Source organism: Neolamprologus multifasciatus, chromosome 4, assembly GCF_963576455.1.
Source record: "Neolamprologus multifasciatus chromosome 4, fNeoMul1.2, whole genome shotgun sequence".
NCBI lineage: Eukaryota > Metazoa > Chordata > Actinopteri > Cichliformes > Cichlidae > Neolamprologus > Neolamprologus multifasciatus.
In genome coordinates this window covers 17,730,463-17,746,957 of record NC_140442.1, presented here as the reverse complement: position 1 = coordinate 17,746,957, position 16,495 = coordinate 17,730,463, and the positions used below count along the sequence as shown (strand labels likewise).

The window sequence follows — 16,495 nt, the reverse complement described above, 5'->3', positions numbered from 1 at the left end:
GTATCTCTGTGTCTTCTTGTTGCAGGAACAGGAGGCGACCACAGGAGGAAACTTGGGTCACATGACTATGTGAACTCTGCAAATTGAACCTTTTTAGTTGTCATTTTTCTGGATTTTTGAATTTACCAAGGGTGTGTTATTTATGGGCTTGTGTTGCTCACAGAGATCACTGTGACATTTACATTTCTTTTCAACAACAGATGGTTAATCATGTGATTTGATCATGTGATTTACAGCAGGACACAACTTAATGTTTTTCTACCACAGGATTACTGAGATTTTGTGTGAAGAAAACTGGTTACAGGCTATATGTTGGTGATGAAATTACACTGTGTTGTTGAGAAAATGTTGGAGAACATGTGAATGTTACAGGGGAAAAGTGAATACACTGTGATACTGTGTTTGAAACCAGTGTTGCTTCGTTTTACAGCAGAGTGTTAACTTTATGACCTTTTACAGCACCTCTGGAATCTGGATGGCTGACGCCTGACCATCAGGATGATCCGTGTGTTTGGCTAATGTTTGTTTTCCTTTAAGAGTGCTTGTAAAGGAGAGCACAGACAGACAAGTGACAATTGAACAGATGTGCAGTAGTTACAGAATAGTTACATGGGGCTCATTATCTGACCACTATTGGGCTCATGGTGAGTGACAAACCTAAGGAAAGTCACTGATTACAATGTGGAATGACGTTGAGATGTTCAAAGATTTGGAGCAAATTATGGAAAAAGTAGGAGTTTAATGAGTTTAGAATAAACCTGCAAGGATACTTGTCTCTGTGATGCTGAATACTTTATTACACTTATTAGCTACAGTTGGATGCAAATGTGAAGTTGTTTTAACTTGAAGACTTTGTATTCTAGGATACAGGCTCCGGATGGAGCTGGGAGTTAAGCAAATCTTAACATTTAACCACTGACTGATGTTTTTACACAGGGTTACAGGTTTGGAGTATGGCTGCTCCAAGGGACAAACCCTGGAGATTGTTTTAGGGAGACTTTGCAACATTCTTGTACATGGCTCATTGGGGAGTTGACACATGGCGAGAGCCGTGTGGCACAAGAGGAGTGTCATTTTTTAAATTTGTAGATGTCGTAAGGTGCCATGACGAGAAGGAGTGTCTGAGGGGATCGTCCACAACGTGGAAGCTGAGGCCAGGAGAGAGGCTTCAGGAGGATCAGAGATCATCTTCAGCACAGCAGACATCCTACAGAGAGCTGTGCTACTGGGCTTCCAGGAGATCGTCATGAGGAGATTCCACACAGCAAAATCTTAAATAAAATGAAAGAGTTCCGACGTTGACGTTGAGGCAGACAACTAAGGTGTACGACGTGCTCTGCCTTAAATCGTCCGGGGCATTGGAACATGAGAACCTGAGGGATGAAGGGAGCGTGCCAAGCTCCAAAAGTGACAGCGCAGAGGAGGTCCAGCGATGGACTTGTGGTTATGTGAACAGCACAAATGCCAGGTGACTGTGAAATAACTAACAGCACTTTTTCCACAAGTGAAGCCAGTAACTTACTATCCTAAAAGATTAGCTCTAGTTGCTTGTACTTTACCTCCATGTGTGAGATCAGTATGTGCAGCGGCTCAAGCTGTACAATGTTCTGGAAAATAGTTTTATTTCACCCTTTGACACTGCTAGTTCCACACGAGGTGGATGTTTTACTACTGCAGACTAAAATGACATTTCTGTCAGCTGCAAGACACTTGTCTCTAATGTCACTATTACTCTCACAACCACACATAACCATAAAATGGTGCACAATTCTGAATCTGTCAACCTTTTTGCCAACAAAAGAAGAGGGCACTTCTCATGAGTGTAGAGAGCACGTTGAGAAGGAGTGTAAGCCAAGGGATGACTTAATAGATGTGCCACTCGTTGAGGGAAAGGTTTGGTTTGTTGATGGTTTGAGCTTTACAACAGCAGAGGGACAAGCTAAAACAGGTTTTACTGTAGTAGATAGTGAGAAAGTTATCTGTGCAGGACAACTAGCATTTTTCATATCTGCTTAAACAGCAGAGATAGTAGCTTTAACAGAAGCGTGTAAAGCTGCAAAGAGACAATATACACTGATGGCCAATATGCATTTGCTACATTACATTTCTTTGCAGTGCAGTGGGTGAAACTTGTAGAACAGGGAAACAGGGAAACTTGTAGAACACGCCAAACTCCTGCAAAATCTGCTGGAAGCAATAATATTGCCCAGTAGAATTGCGATTTGTAAATGTGCAGCACACTCGTGAGGGAAAGATCCAGTTGCCTTAGGGAATGCCTTTGCAGATAAGATTGCAAGATTGCATGGTGTTCACATTTTAGCAGTGCAACACCAACAGACATTGCCTATTATACGAGATGCACTGGCAGACATGCAGGGTCATTCACCTACTGCAGAGAAACAATTGTGGTTCACAAAAGGTGCAAGCTTGCAGGATGGTGTTTATTGTCTGTGTGATAAACCAATACTGCCTAAGAATTTATATAAGACTGCTGCTATTTTGAGCCATGGGCCGTGCCATGTCTCAACAGGAGGGATGATGGAAGAAGTAGAGCAACATTTTCTTACTCTATGATTAAATACTTAAAAAACATTTTTGCAGGTCATGTATGATATGTTGCAAGCACAATTCTCGGGGTAATTTGAGACCTAAGAGAGGGAAATTCACCAGACCCAGTCACCCAATTCAAGGCATTCACATGGATTTTATAGGACTGTCCAACTGTAATAACTATAAGTACTGTCTAGTGATAGTGTGCCCTTTTTCAAAGTGGGTAGAAATCGTCCCAACTAAGGAAACAGATGCCATTTCGGTTACCAAAGCAATATGTAAGAATATCATCCCGGGACACGGGATACCAGAGACTATTTATAATGATAATGGTCAACACTTTGTAAATTAAGTGATTGGATTAATGGCACAGTAAAGCTAAGATTTAGGAAAACAATGGAGGAGACAGGCAGGACATGGTTAGACTGTATAGAATTAGTTAAGATGTACATGGGGATTACTCCAACAGAGAACGGTCTGACTCTTTGAAATTATATATAGTAGAGTATTTAGAGGTTTAGTCTTCTGTAGTGATGATAGACAAGCAGCAGAGAGAACACATTAGCAGATTGGTGAACTGTTCTGGTACGACAGACCTGCTAGTCTGACCCCAAGTATCTGACTCGCTGCAGGACATTGAACAGCTAAACAATCTGGAAGCAGGCCGGTTACCCATGTGTATGAAGGGCAATGGATCAGTCCAAGTTGGAGATTTACCATGGAATTTGTGCAACGTCACCTATTCTTTTTGTCCTCTGCAAGAAGGATGTAAACAGAGAAGCCTTTTGTCTACATTTACATCATGAACACTTATCTAAGCTGGTTGAGGTTTTGAGCCGAGAAGATCAAAACAGCTTGATCCAATTTCCTTTACAAAGCTTTTTCTGCGGTGACAACAGGACAGGAGAAGAGTTGTAAATGCAGATAACTCACCAGTTGACTCTAACCCCCACAGGATGCCTACAGTGAGAAGATTTTAGGGGTTGATAGGAGTCATAAAAAGGAGTGTTGACCAGGCTACAGCTTTGAAGTTAGCTGAGAGCCACATGGTCAAACAATAAAATCAACTGATGTGTGTGAATGCCTATGTCTGTATACAGCTGGATTGTAGTGACATATGATTTTTGGGAATGTTGATTCTTCTTGTTTGACTGTTGACATTCAGTTGTTTACTTGCAAGTTGTAGTTACTGTGTATGAGATCAATGAGAAGCAGGTTAACTGCTTGAATTAAGTGTGAACTTTTGCTGCAATAGGTGGTGAATGACATGACAGAAGCCTGTGTATAAATGACGCCTGCGCAGTTTTATCACAAGCACATCCTTGTGAAGGGTTGTTTGATGTTTGGTAAGCTTCCTGCCCTTTTTATGGCTTCACTGTGTTGTGCATGGTGAACCAATACAGGGATTGAACCATATATTGGGTATTGTGGGATTAACATTTTATGACTAAGGATGTTGTTAGAAACAGTTGGAAGTCACGCACACAGAGAGACACACATTCTCACACACTCACTCAAACACACACACACATTCTCACATGCATACACACACACACGTTCTTACACATACACACACATAGTGCCTTGTCTTAGAACCATTTGGGGGGGGGGGGGGTTACGGTGGGAGGTGCTTTTGCTGTGATGTGTATTGTGTTGAACTGTTTTCCCAATAAAAGGCAGCAAGCAGAGGCCGGATTTGGGGTCATTTTGTGGTAGACACCGACGAGGCCTCCCTTGCAAGTAAATCGATCGATCACTGACTGTCTTGTTTTCTTCATGATGAATAAGTCTCTAAACTAGCGGGGCTTGTGGGAAGACAGACACAACAGGTAGATTGGAAATCGGACGGAGGTTGTTAAAGTTGTTAGGGTCTATAGAGGGTTTTTTCAGTATGGGAGTGACTGAAGCGATCTTGAATAAGGAGGGAACGATACCGGTGGTGAGTGAAGAGTGGATGATAGCAGAGGTGAGTGGGAGTAAGGAAGAAAGGCAGGATTTCACAAGCCCTGTAACCCACACACTGCAAACCACAACACAATTAAATATAAATTAAAATATGCAAAATAAAAAGAAGATGCACATTCTCTGTCATATAAGCCTGGGATGTGTTTTCCTGCTCGGAATTGCATACACAGAATTCACTGCATGAATAAACTTTCTGAATCCTTTATCATCCACAACTGAAAATAATTGTGGATGATTACTATACTTTTCTAATGTGACAGTGTTGTCTCTCGTTGTTGTCCCTGGCTCTCTTTCTCTCTCTGCTTTGTCTCTAGGGGCCACCGTATAGATTTATATAAAAACATATATAAATAAAACAAAGTTTTTTTTACATTAGTAATTCCTTTTGTGCATAATTTTATATTGTTGTTGATAATAAATAAATTAAAGCAGCAAAACAACCTGAAGAGGTGGTTGGGAGCTGAAAGAAACTGCTCTTTTTAGTGAGGCGAGCCGAAAGAGCCAGTTCTCTAAAAAGAGCCGGAATTCCCATCACTGTTATCAATCGATCATTTCATCTTTTCTCATTAGCCACAGCTACACCCAGTTCACGCAGTCTACACTGTGCCCAGAGGGTCAACGACCCCACACATGAACTCATTCACGGTGCAATATCTTCCCCCATCAAAACAACAACTATCAGTGAATTTACAATGGAATATCAACAGGAATGGTCATAAAAGTTACGTAGCAAAACCAAATGCAGATACACAGTTTTACATCTTAACTGGCAACACGTACTCCTGAGGCATGATGGGAGACAACTAGCCGCTTAGCACAGCTCCCACCTGAGTGGTTAGCTGTCCTAAGCAACCTGTGTGTCCATAACAAAGCCTCTGAGGTGATGGGAAAGGCGACACTGTTGTCGAATATGTCTTACAGGTCCCCCAGCCGTCTCCGAGACCAGGTCGGAGGCCTGGGTTTGGAGCTGGGACCCTGACTGCTCCCCGGATGGGCTGATGGAGTACCAGGCGACCACCCTATTCCGTTTTTTAACAGCCACACTCTGTAAACCACGTCTGACAGCCTCTCAAGCAAGGTGCAGGGTCCAAACCACTGGCTTACACACAGTTCAGTTAACTACGTGACAAGGCCAGCGTATGTGAATGGGTGTGTCTGTGTGTGTCATCTCCTGTCACACCATACATGGCACACCCTCTTCTCAGTTTGCTCTATATAGGGCATGACCTTTTAACAAACCAACATGTGCAAAAGAACAGAAACTTGTCGTTTCTAAATGTGCAACAGAAAGTTACAGCGAAGAGACTGCTCCCTGCATACAAAGGTTAAAACCTAATATCGAAAAAAATATTTTATCAGCACACATAAAAGCAATGGTCATGTACAAATGACAATCTTAAAAGAATCAACTCTAACATCACCCAGGACCAACTTGCCATGGGAGACCCTACCAGGCAAAATCCCTCTGGTAAAATATCGGTTGAAGATGTTCTGTCTTGTTTTCGTTCTTCATGAGGAATAAGTCTCTAAACTAGCGGGGTCTGTGGAAGCGCAGACTCAACAGTCATCAGTGACTTTGTTGGCTGGTGTGAGACCAACGCGCTCCAAATCAACGCCAGGAAGATGAGAAGATGGTCATAGACTTCAGGAGGAAGTCACCCCCTACAACACTGGTAAACATCCAAGTTAAAGACACTGAGATTCTGTATAAGAAAGGCCAGAGTCGACTCCACCTGCTGAGGAGACCGAGGTCCTTTGTAGTCTGCAGGAGTCTGTTAAGGACATTCTATGATACTGTGGTACCATCTGCCTTTTTCTATGCAGTGGCCTGCTGGGGGAGCGGATGCACGGACAGGGACAGGATCAGGATTGACAAACTGGTCCTCTGGAGTCTGTGGAGGTGGTGGGCGAGAGGAGCTCACATCCATAATGAACAATCCACATCACCTTCTGCATGAGTCTGTGCGTGTGCTGAGCAGCTCCTTTAGTCAGAGACTGAAACACCCTCGCTGCAGGAAGGAGCTCTTTCCCAGATCATTCGTCCCAACAGTAGTTAGACTCTATAACTCCTCAATCACAATGTCATGAGTCACTGGACACTGTGGACATCCACGGTCATACTTCATGCATATGCACCTTTTATATGTATGGACATGTGCAGGTATAGATATATGTGTATGTATACATATGCATATTTAGTATGGACGTGTGTGTGCATGCACATGTCTATACGCATAGATATTTATAGACATCTATTACTTGCATAGTAATAGCAGTGGTAGAATAGTTACATTTATGTCTTGTATATTTCCACAACCCTCTATCAATAATCACATACTGTGTATGCTACCGTTGTATATAGTGTATTAACACACTATATACACTAATCGACTTATCGTATATAAGATAATTATCTTACTTATTTTGTATTTGTTTGTATTTTATTTGTATTTTTGTATTTATCGTCTGCTGTCTGTACCTGAGCTGGAGTAACGCACAAATTTCAGCATTGTGGAATCAATAAAATCTTATCTTATCTTAAGTGAACATAGTGAAAGTGCCAGTCAAGTCAAGTAATGTGGTATACTGTAAACTGAGTCAAAAATCAAGAAAAGTAAAAAAGAAAGTGAAAGTAGCAAGAACTGTATATATAAGCTCTGTCTGCCTGCACTGCAAACTGTCCAGAGCCACACAGGAGGAGGTAAGGACTTTCAGAATAACTGTGATATTATTCTTTGCATTTCAATTAAGTTACTTCTTCTTTCTATTCTTTGTATTCTTTTTTATAAATTTGTAATTTTTTCACAACAATGTAATTAATTGTCATTTAGTTACAATTGGTGGTGCTACCTAAAAATGCTTCCTTTCTCTCTCTCTCAACCTTTTATTTGTATTTTCCATTTTCCAGTGAAATTTTAAAGACAAAAGAAAACAACATTAGACTTTCTTTGTAGGTAGGTGAGTAATGATTTTATGAAATTACAGTGTTCCCTCGTGTTACGTTCTAAAAATAACCCGCGATAGGTGAAATCCGCGAAGTAGCAAACAATTATTATAGATGTTTTAAGGCTGTAAAATCTCTCACTACACACTTTATACACTTGTCTCAGACAGGCATTGACATTTTCACATTTCTTTCTTGTTTAAACACTCTCAAAGTTCAAACCTTCGTAGAAAAATAAGTCCAGTATTATAGAGTGAAACGAAAGATCAAACCCTGTTTTCAGGTCAAGAACATCGGAATAGAGCAGCTGCGAGAGAATTCAACATTAATGAATCAATGGTACGGAAGTAGAGGAAGCAAGAAGAATGAGATGAGTAAAGTTCGACTTATCGTACTGTTTGGTTTCGCTTAATGCGCCTTACGACGTCGACACAGTTGTGTTTGTTGTCTTCTGCTATCGAAGATGTATGTAAATTTGACAAGCTGAACGCATTCTGTACTGTACAGGAGACACAGCACGAGATTGACAGAAAATGGTCTGCAGCCAATCAGGACGCAGAACACAATGCGCTGTAAAAATAAAAATCACATGCAAAATTGCACCAAAAGAAATCCGCGAAATAGTGAGGAACCACTGTACAACATTTCTTTCAGAAATATTTTTTTATGTCAGTTTAATCTTTGATAGTTGACCTGTCCATGTAATTGTCTTGTTTACAGATATGGGATCATGTAAGTCCTGACTTGCTCTAACAACAAAACTGTGTCTTTAAATTAAATGCTGAAAAGCTGTGCAACATTTTGAAAGCAGGAAATTGTTTCCTCAACCTCAACATTTTACTGTGAGACTGGACTCTGCATTTCTAACTTCTAATCAGATTTTTCCCACTATTGCAAGTCAAATTTGAATAACTATAACACTGGATGACACTTAATTATTGAAAACAAGGGATGGTAAAAGTTGATTAAAAGTTGATTTGAAATGTCCTGATGTTCATATTTTATTCATGTGTTCATATTATGTTACCATTATGTGAAGGTGTTATTTTTTTTCTTTAGCAACTTTTAGTAAGCCATGGAGGCCTTTTCCAGAGTGAGTATGATGGATATAAAGTTATTCATTTAGTGCAGCTCTACTCCTTTACATGATTTATGTGGTTTGCTGCATTAGCTAACTGGTGTGTGTAACAGCACAGCCTCAGTCACAATGCTGTGTATATATTATAAGAAAATAAATGATCAAATATTAGAAAATGAAAGTCAGGCAGTATTTTCACATGTGTTTGTTTTTCATTGAAACAGGAAAAATGAGAATATCCTGGAATTTCTGAATTCATATAAACCTCGAAATAAGGAAGCAAATCATCTCAGAATTTTGTTTTTGGGACCAGCTGGTGCAGGAAAATCAAGCTTCATCAACTCCATTGACAGTGTTTTACAAGGTAGAGTTACTGGTCGAGATTTGACTGATGCAATCTATGGAAAAACTTTCACTGAAAAGGTATCAATCTACCTTATCTATCTACAAACAAATCAAATACTGATTAAATTACTGATTATAGTTGGTTTAAATGAGGATTTGTTAACTCCATATTCTGCTTTCAGTACAAAACTTTCAAATTCTCCAAAGGCAGTCAAGGTCATTACTCCTTTGTTTGCAACGACATCATGGGCATGGAGCAAAAGAATGGTGGCATTCATGTGGATGACATCATTCTTGCCCTGAGGGGACATGTTACACAAGGTTACGAGGTACACTGTTCTGAACTTTAATTTCAAATCAAATCAAATCACTTTTATTGTCATATCACATGTGCTGGTACACTGGTACAGCACATGTGAGTGAAATTGTGTGCAAGCTTCATAAGCAACAGAGGTTTGCAAAATACAAGAAACATAAGAACAAGGAAAATATAAGAATAGGAATATGAGAACTATAGGAATGAATATATGTACAAATATAAGAATGTATGTGCATTACTGAATATTTATACCAAATATATGGTCGTGTTTTGGTCAACTCTAACCGATTTACACATTAAAAAACTGAGTGGTTTAATCAACTTTGTGGTGTTCCCGGTTAAAAGTGACCGGGATATAAATGTGTGTGTGTGTGCATATATATAACATAAAATAAAATAAAATATACAGAGGTTAGCAGTTGGATATTGTGCAAAAGAAATGGCATTTATGTACAGTATGGAGTGCATAATGTCAAGTTCCGGTAAGTGAAAGTGATGTGTCTAGGAAGTGGTCAGCAGTCTGGTGGCCTGATGGAAAAAGCTGTCCCTCAGGCTACGTCCACACATACCCGGGTATTTTTGAAAATGCAGATTTTTCTATGCGTTTGCACCTTTCGTCCACACGTAAACAACGTTTTCGGTCACTGAAAACTGAGATTTTTAAAAACACCTGCCAGGGTGGATATTTTCGAAAACTCAGTTTTTGCATTTACGTGTGGATGAGAAAAACGGAGAAAACGCAGCATCAAAGGTGTGCGCCTTTTTTGACGTCACACTGTGCGCCACGTTATTGTTTCGGTGAATGGAATTTCTACAATACTATTACTGTTAATTGTACTCTCTGCAGTGTTTAAATGCTTACATATACACACACAGTTACTGTCCCTCCACACGTACGACTCGGTTCTGCTTCTATGCCCCAGCTTTGTTTACTTTTCCCACCGAGGCTTCTAGACTTCTGATTGGCCAACATTTCTGCACGGTTAGGAATATATCGCCACCTGTTGCTTTGGCATGTTCCTAGCAGCGTTTTCCTTCATTTCTGCCTTTACATGTGGACGGGATTATTTTTTAAAACGAAAACGGAAAATCTCCGTTTTCAAAAATACCCGTGTACGTGTGGACGTAGCCTCAGTCTGCTGGTTCGGGACCGGATACTGCAGTACCTCCTGCCCAGTGATGGGACTAACGGCGTTACAAGTAATGGCGTTACTAACGGCGTTACTTTTTTCAGTAACGAGTAATCTAACTAATTACTATTCCTATCGTTACAATGCCGTTACCGTTACTAACAAGAAAATGCGTTGCGGTCGCGTCACTATTTTTCAACAAACAGATGGTTGAAGCTGTGTTCAGCTACCGCTTCTTATATCAGCTGCACGGAAGTAGCTGTAAGTAATCTGGGCACTACAGCTTTAAGCAGCTGCGCACGCTCCCGCGGGCGGCAATCACTTTCTCCCCAACGATCACTTTTTGGCACAACACCTGGAGCTAAGAGGCAAAACAATGGCATGAGTGCTTCTGTTTGACTGAGGAAGAATGAAGTAGTCGTGGTAAGCCAATCACATGACCACTTCAAAATGACAAAACATCAAGGTGATATATACCAGTTTTTAAATTGTGTTGATAGGCCACGTAAAACCAGAGTCATGATAAACAATATATACGCGGTGTTTTTTCCTCAAAGGTTTCGCCACATTTACTGTCTAAGGACAGTGCTAGCAAGCACTCTCTGCTTATGACCAAAAAAATAAAACAAAAAAACGCCCTTTTGTGTTGGTGGAAAAATGCACCATGTCGACCAATCAAAAAATGATATGGCAACATGACATTTGGTTGTTTAGGCGAGGAGGGCGTGGTTTTAGGAGTGACGGCGAGAGAGAGAGAGAGCAGAAAAAAAGAGAGCGAGTTTTGAGATGTGAGAGATTTGTGACGTTTAGCATGTTTGGAGTGTGTAGTTAACGTGTTGTCTTGTGTAGTTAGTGTGTAGTGTTATGGATAGTTTTGTGTTGTGTGTCAGAACAATGAGGCGACTGCTGTCTCTATTTAAAAAACAGGATGAGTGATGCACCTGCTGCTGTCAGATCTGCAGGTATCAGGCTGTGATGTTCTCCTTTATAGTGGACAGAAATTAGTTTTTTTGGAGTGGCGCAAATCATTTGTGAATGCAGAACACCTGATTGCTCTCTAAATAGTTTGAAATGGTTATAAAAAAAGGAAGAAGTAACTAGTAACTATAATTAATTACTTTTTCAAAGTAACTTGCCCAACACTGCTCCTGCCTGATGGAAGTAGTTTGAACAGTTTATGGCTGGGATGACTGGAATCATTGATGATCCTCCCCGCTTTCCTCAGGCTCTGCTTCCTGTAGATGTCCTGGAGGGAGGGAAGCTCACCTCCAATTATCCTTTAGGCACAACGCACAACTCTCTGGAGAGCTTTGCGGTTGTAAGCGGTGCTGTTGCCATACCAGGTGGTGATGCATCCAGTGAGGATGCTCTCAATGGCACAGCAGTAGAAGGTCCTGAAGATGCGGGGGCTCATGCCAAATCTTTTCAGTCTCCTGAGAAAGAAGAGGCGCTGCTGCGCACTGATATTTTATGAATCAGAACTTATTATGTAGCTGCTTATTTGTCAAAATATGATATCTTATATAAGGTATAACTTTCCTGTCATTTTGGTCGCCACTTTAAAACTACCATTAATTTAGGCTCGCTTTACCAAAATAATATATTACTTAAATTCTTACATAATCACATAGTGTTCTTATCTTTCAAATCTCTACTTGTTGAACTGCTTTTTAGTTCAATCCACAACAGCAACTGAACGAGGGCGATGAGGGATACCACTCATGTCCCAGCCTGAATGACAGAGTTCATGTTCTGGTCACTGTTGTTCCTGCTGGCTTAGTGTCTCTACTAAGTGAAGAGGTTGTGAAAAAGCTGAGAAAAGTCAGACTGGCAGCCAGTAAAATGGGTACGGCAACAGTTTCAAAATTGTAATACATTATGTGGAATAGTTTTGATATGTAAGTCTATAGACAGTAATAATAAAAAATAACAACATACATGACATCTTATTAACTTTTTGTGTTAACAGACATTCCCCAGTTGGCTATTCTCACCAAAGTTGATGAAGCCTGTCCTAAGGCAAAACAGGATCCCAAAAACATCTACAAGAGCAAGTACCTGAAAGAACAGGTAAATTCTTTCTGTTGGTAGTTTTTGATTTTTGTTTTGCTTTGACTTTTAAAACCTTTTATAAAATGTTAAGTTACATTTTTTAAATTCAGCGCCAAAATCAGTTTATACTCACCAATTAACTGACTTTTATTTAATACTCAGGTTGAAAATTTTAGCCAGGTGCTGGGACTCCAAGTGAACTGCATCTTTCTTGTAAAGAACTACAGTTCGGAAAACAGCATCAATGAAGCCATTGATGCTCATATCCTGTGTGCACTGAAGCAAATGGTTGACTATGGAAACGACTTCCTCACCCACTTGAATGACTAGATGTGAGACTGAACGCAGTACTGACTAAAATATAAATCACGTCTTGTTATGCTACTTTAATGAAAACTGCATGGATAATTTGTATTTAGTATAAAGGCATGTGATTGGATTTGAAGCATTCATTTTTGAAAAAAGAAAGTTCTTGAATGTCTTTCTCCAGACGTTATTTATCATTTTATCAGTATTTGTCAGCTGACACACAGTCATGCTGTCATACTGTTAACATTGTCAGTATTAAATGTAAAAACTATAATGACAACCAAAAAATCAAAATGATCTTGTTTCACTATAGACTAAAGACAAATATGCATCCCCTCATTTAAAGAAAAGATTGAATATTGTATTCATTATACATTAAAATGTGAGGCTTCATTAAATCCCTGTAGAGTGACATTTAGTTAGATATAGTCTTGTTATTTTACTCTGTATGGAAAACTTTACAAACATTTAGCCGAAGCTACTCTTATATTTTGATATGCAAAAATCTTTGTTATGGTAGATTTTTTATCGGGCTGTGTCATTTTGTTGTAAAATTATTCAGATTATTCACTTCTATTTTGTATGAATGATATTTGATTAGCCCCTTCTTTGTTTCCCTCTATGTTATTCCCTCTGTTGGTATTTTGGTATTTCATGGGTTCAGATGTTTTTAATTACTTACTGTTCTGATTGGGTAATTAGATAATGTAGTAATCTAGAACATATTCTGCTCTGGAGCAGGTTATGTTCTACAGTAGAGACAAGGAAGTAAGAAATCTTTACTCACTTTTCTGGAAGATTGTGTCACCATGTATTGAAAATCCCTCTGACACCGTTGTGCAGATAGTATAATTTTTCAGTGTTGTCTAATTTCTTTATTTTCCTGATGATCAGCAAGAAATAAAAATTGTTAGCAGCAACTTTATAATTAGATATTTTTCCCTGCTGGCTGCAAATATTTTAACATAATTTACTCAAAATACAGCAACTTTGTGTTCTCGCTGCCCTTATATCAAATTTGGACATAGTTTCATTTACATTTTAAGTCTAAATATTTCATCTTTATTCTAAGACTGATAAACACCACCAAGTCTGCAACGAAGAGAATAAAAACAAAGTTATTTTCAAGCATTAATTTGATGAAATATTGGATCATAATCTGTGGGCTCATAATCCATCACATTCTTCCACATTTTAATGGAAGAGTCGGTAAATCAATAAGTCTGTTAAGTGTTACTGTCACGGCTGGGGTAGCAGTCGTGTGGTGTATCGAGAAAAGGATCCAAAATGCAGGTACTGGCTGGGGTGCGAGTGAGTGTTTATTTACAGAAGTGATAAAGAGGCAAAAACACAGGAAGAGCAGAGCAGGGAGCAAACAAATCTAAACTGGGGAAAACTAAAGAACTAACCTGAAACCAAACACACACAGGAGAAGGAGCAAAATGCATGGAGACTGCTGGCAGCGAGACGCAGAATGAATACCAGTTAACACAGAGTAAAGCAGACAATGCAGCAAAAAGCACAGCCTGACACACGCTATAAATACACACACCAGGTAATGAGGAAATGACACGCAGGGGTGGACACAGCTGAAACTAATGGACAAAACGAGACACAGACCTACAAAGTAAAACAGGAAACACACAGACTGTTTTATGACACAAAACTCGGGGACACGAACAGAGCACAGAGGGAAAACACAGGTAGGGATAATAAACACGACAACCAAACCCAAAGAACTAATACAAAATCAGAATAAACTAAAAAATAATAACAATAAACACAAAGCGCTGGGTCACAGACCCAGGATCATGAGAGTTACAGTCTTCATTTTTGACCGCTTTCTTTCTTGCCTTCAAATAGGCCAAACTTCATTAATATGTAGCAACTTATTTCCAGTCTTACTGACCAAATGCTCAAACTTTTAATGTTATATTACTCTACTATACTTTCCTTCTCATAGACACCAGTTTTTTTCTGCAGCAGCTGTTTTGTTTTTAGTTTTTCTTATAGGCTACTACATTTTTATTTTCCTTTCAAAAATCAGCCACTATTTTGCCAGTATCAATAACTGTGATTGGTTAGATACTGGAAATGCCACCCTTTTCATGTACTATCTAATTTATCAAGCCGATAATCAGCTTCATGTGACTGGTCATCTGGACCGCCAATGTAAGATAAGATAAGATAACCTTTATTAGTCCCACGCATGGGAAATTTGTTTTGTTACAGCAGTGGACAGTGCAAAGTTACATAGAAAAATTAGAAGAAAAAAAACACTGGAATAATATATCCATAAGATACTGTACACAATAGAATAGAATAAAATAAAATAAAAATAAAATACTATATACAATCGAATAAAATAGAATACAAATGCTATATACAATATGAGTATAATACAATGATGTATTGCACTAAGTGTTATTGCTATTGCACATGTGTGGATGTGTGTGTTTGAAAAGGAAAAGTGAATCCAGATAATCATTGTCAAGGGCGGAGGTTTTGCCTTTATCTATCTATCTTTCTAGCTAGCTAACATAGGCTATCCTTAAATGATAAACTGCTGTCCAAGAATATTGCAGTGGATGGCAATATTACAGCATGCCTGAAAAATCAAACACTCTGCAGATTGCACTGAGACACACTGAAACGAAGCAGAGGATTCTTTGGTGATGTGAGGGAGAAAAAGATTCAAGGTGATGTGTGTTCAGATCACATAAGTCATATATTACTGCAGATACATGTTTACTATTGTTTGTTTACTGTTAGTTGGTTCTGTCACATTACTGTCTCCCCTAAATCACTTTATGTTGGTTGACCTCTCAGGTCTGCCACAGAAATACTCATTTTACTCTGGAAAATATTTAACTGATAGATTAAAAAGCTGCAAAGAAGAAAAAAAGAGCAATAAAAAAAGAACTTTACACAATTTCATAGATGAGAATTTGAATTTACTTTCATTCATAAAATTAACATATATTTTATTTATTTTATTTGTTTTTGGTGTAGGATGCCTATTAATGTAAAAAAACAAAAAACAAATAAAAATTACTGACAATAGATGTATATTGTATTGTATATTGTATTTAATATATGTATTGAATAAAATAATATTATTAAAAACATAAAAGTTTTAAAAAATTGGCTTGCAGATTTCTTAGCCAAGGAAATAAAAATCAGCATGCAAAGAAGTACTCTGACATGCCTGTTCACACCCAAAGGTCATTTCAACACAGCAATAAACACGGCTCAGCAGGTCTACAGGCTGTTGACCTGGTCCTCTCCAAAGTTGATCATCTGCTTCAGAGCAGCCCAGTATCAGTACGTTGCCGTCATCATCTGTTTGGATCTCAGAGTGGTAGTTCTTTATTTTACTTGAAATTTACTTTAATTAAATTGTTGGTATAAAAAAAAAAAAAGAATTCCAGCTAACTTAAAAAAAAATTACCACCAGAAAAGTAACTGTCCTTTCAAGTAGGAGCTCTTATACACATTTCTTATATTTTCTTTGACTTCTGGACAAGCTTCATCAATTTTGGTGAGAACTGCCATTTGAGGAATTCCTGTAAATACTCAGATCAGAGCTGAGGTGATATTTATCAGCTTATTTATTTCAATATGAGTTTATCCTATAGCCAAGCTTGGGTCTTATATCCCTCATTTGTTTTATCATATCATCACTCAGATGTTTTACGTTGTTGGCATCGATCACACACATGAACTGTGTTATTTAAAGGCATAATAAAATAGTGTCATTGTATACACCATTTAATAGTGTCTGCAAAAATGCCTTAAACTTC

At 38.7% G+C, this 16,495-nt stretch overlaps 1 protein-coding gene across 2 annotated transcripts; it reads left to right on the top strand.

Moving 5' to 3' along the window:
* Window positions 1–5,700: 5,700 nt before the first annotated feature.
* On the top strand, window positions 5,701–15,758 carry LOC146520233 (interferon-induced protein 44-like). Of its 2 annotated transcripts, none has more exons than XM_085157623.1 (8): window positions 5,701–7,469; window positions 8,180–8,191; window positions 8,519–8,552; window positions 8,762–8,960; window positions 9,065–9,211; window positions 12,006–12,177; window positions 12,301–12,401; window positions 12,546–15,758. In XM_085157623.1, exons 2-8 carry the CDS (start codon window positions 8,182–8,184, stop codon window positions 12,711–12,713), a joined length of 831 nt encoding a protein of 276 aa, XP_085013749.1. In that variant the 5' UTR covers window positions 5,701–7,469; window positions 8,180–8,181; the 3' UTR covers window positions 12,714–15,758. The 2 variants fall into 2 exon arrangements, with proteins under 2 accessions (XP_085013749.1, XP_085013750.1); XM_085157624.1 differs by having other exon boundaries at window positions 5,701–7,473.
* The last annotated feature ends 737 nt before the right edge of the window (window positions 15,759–16,495 follow it).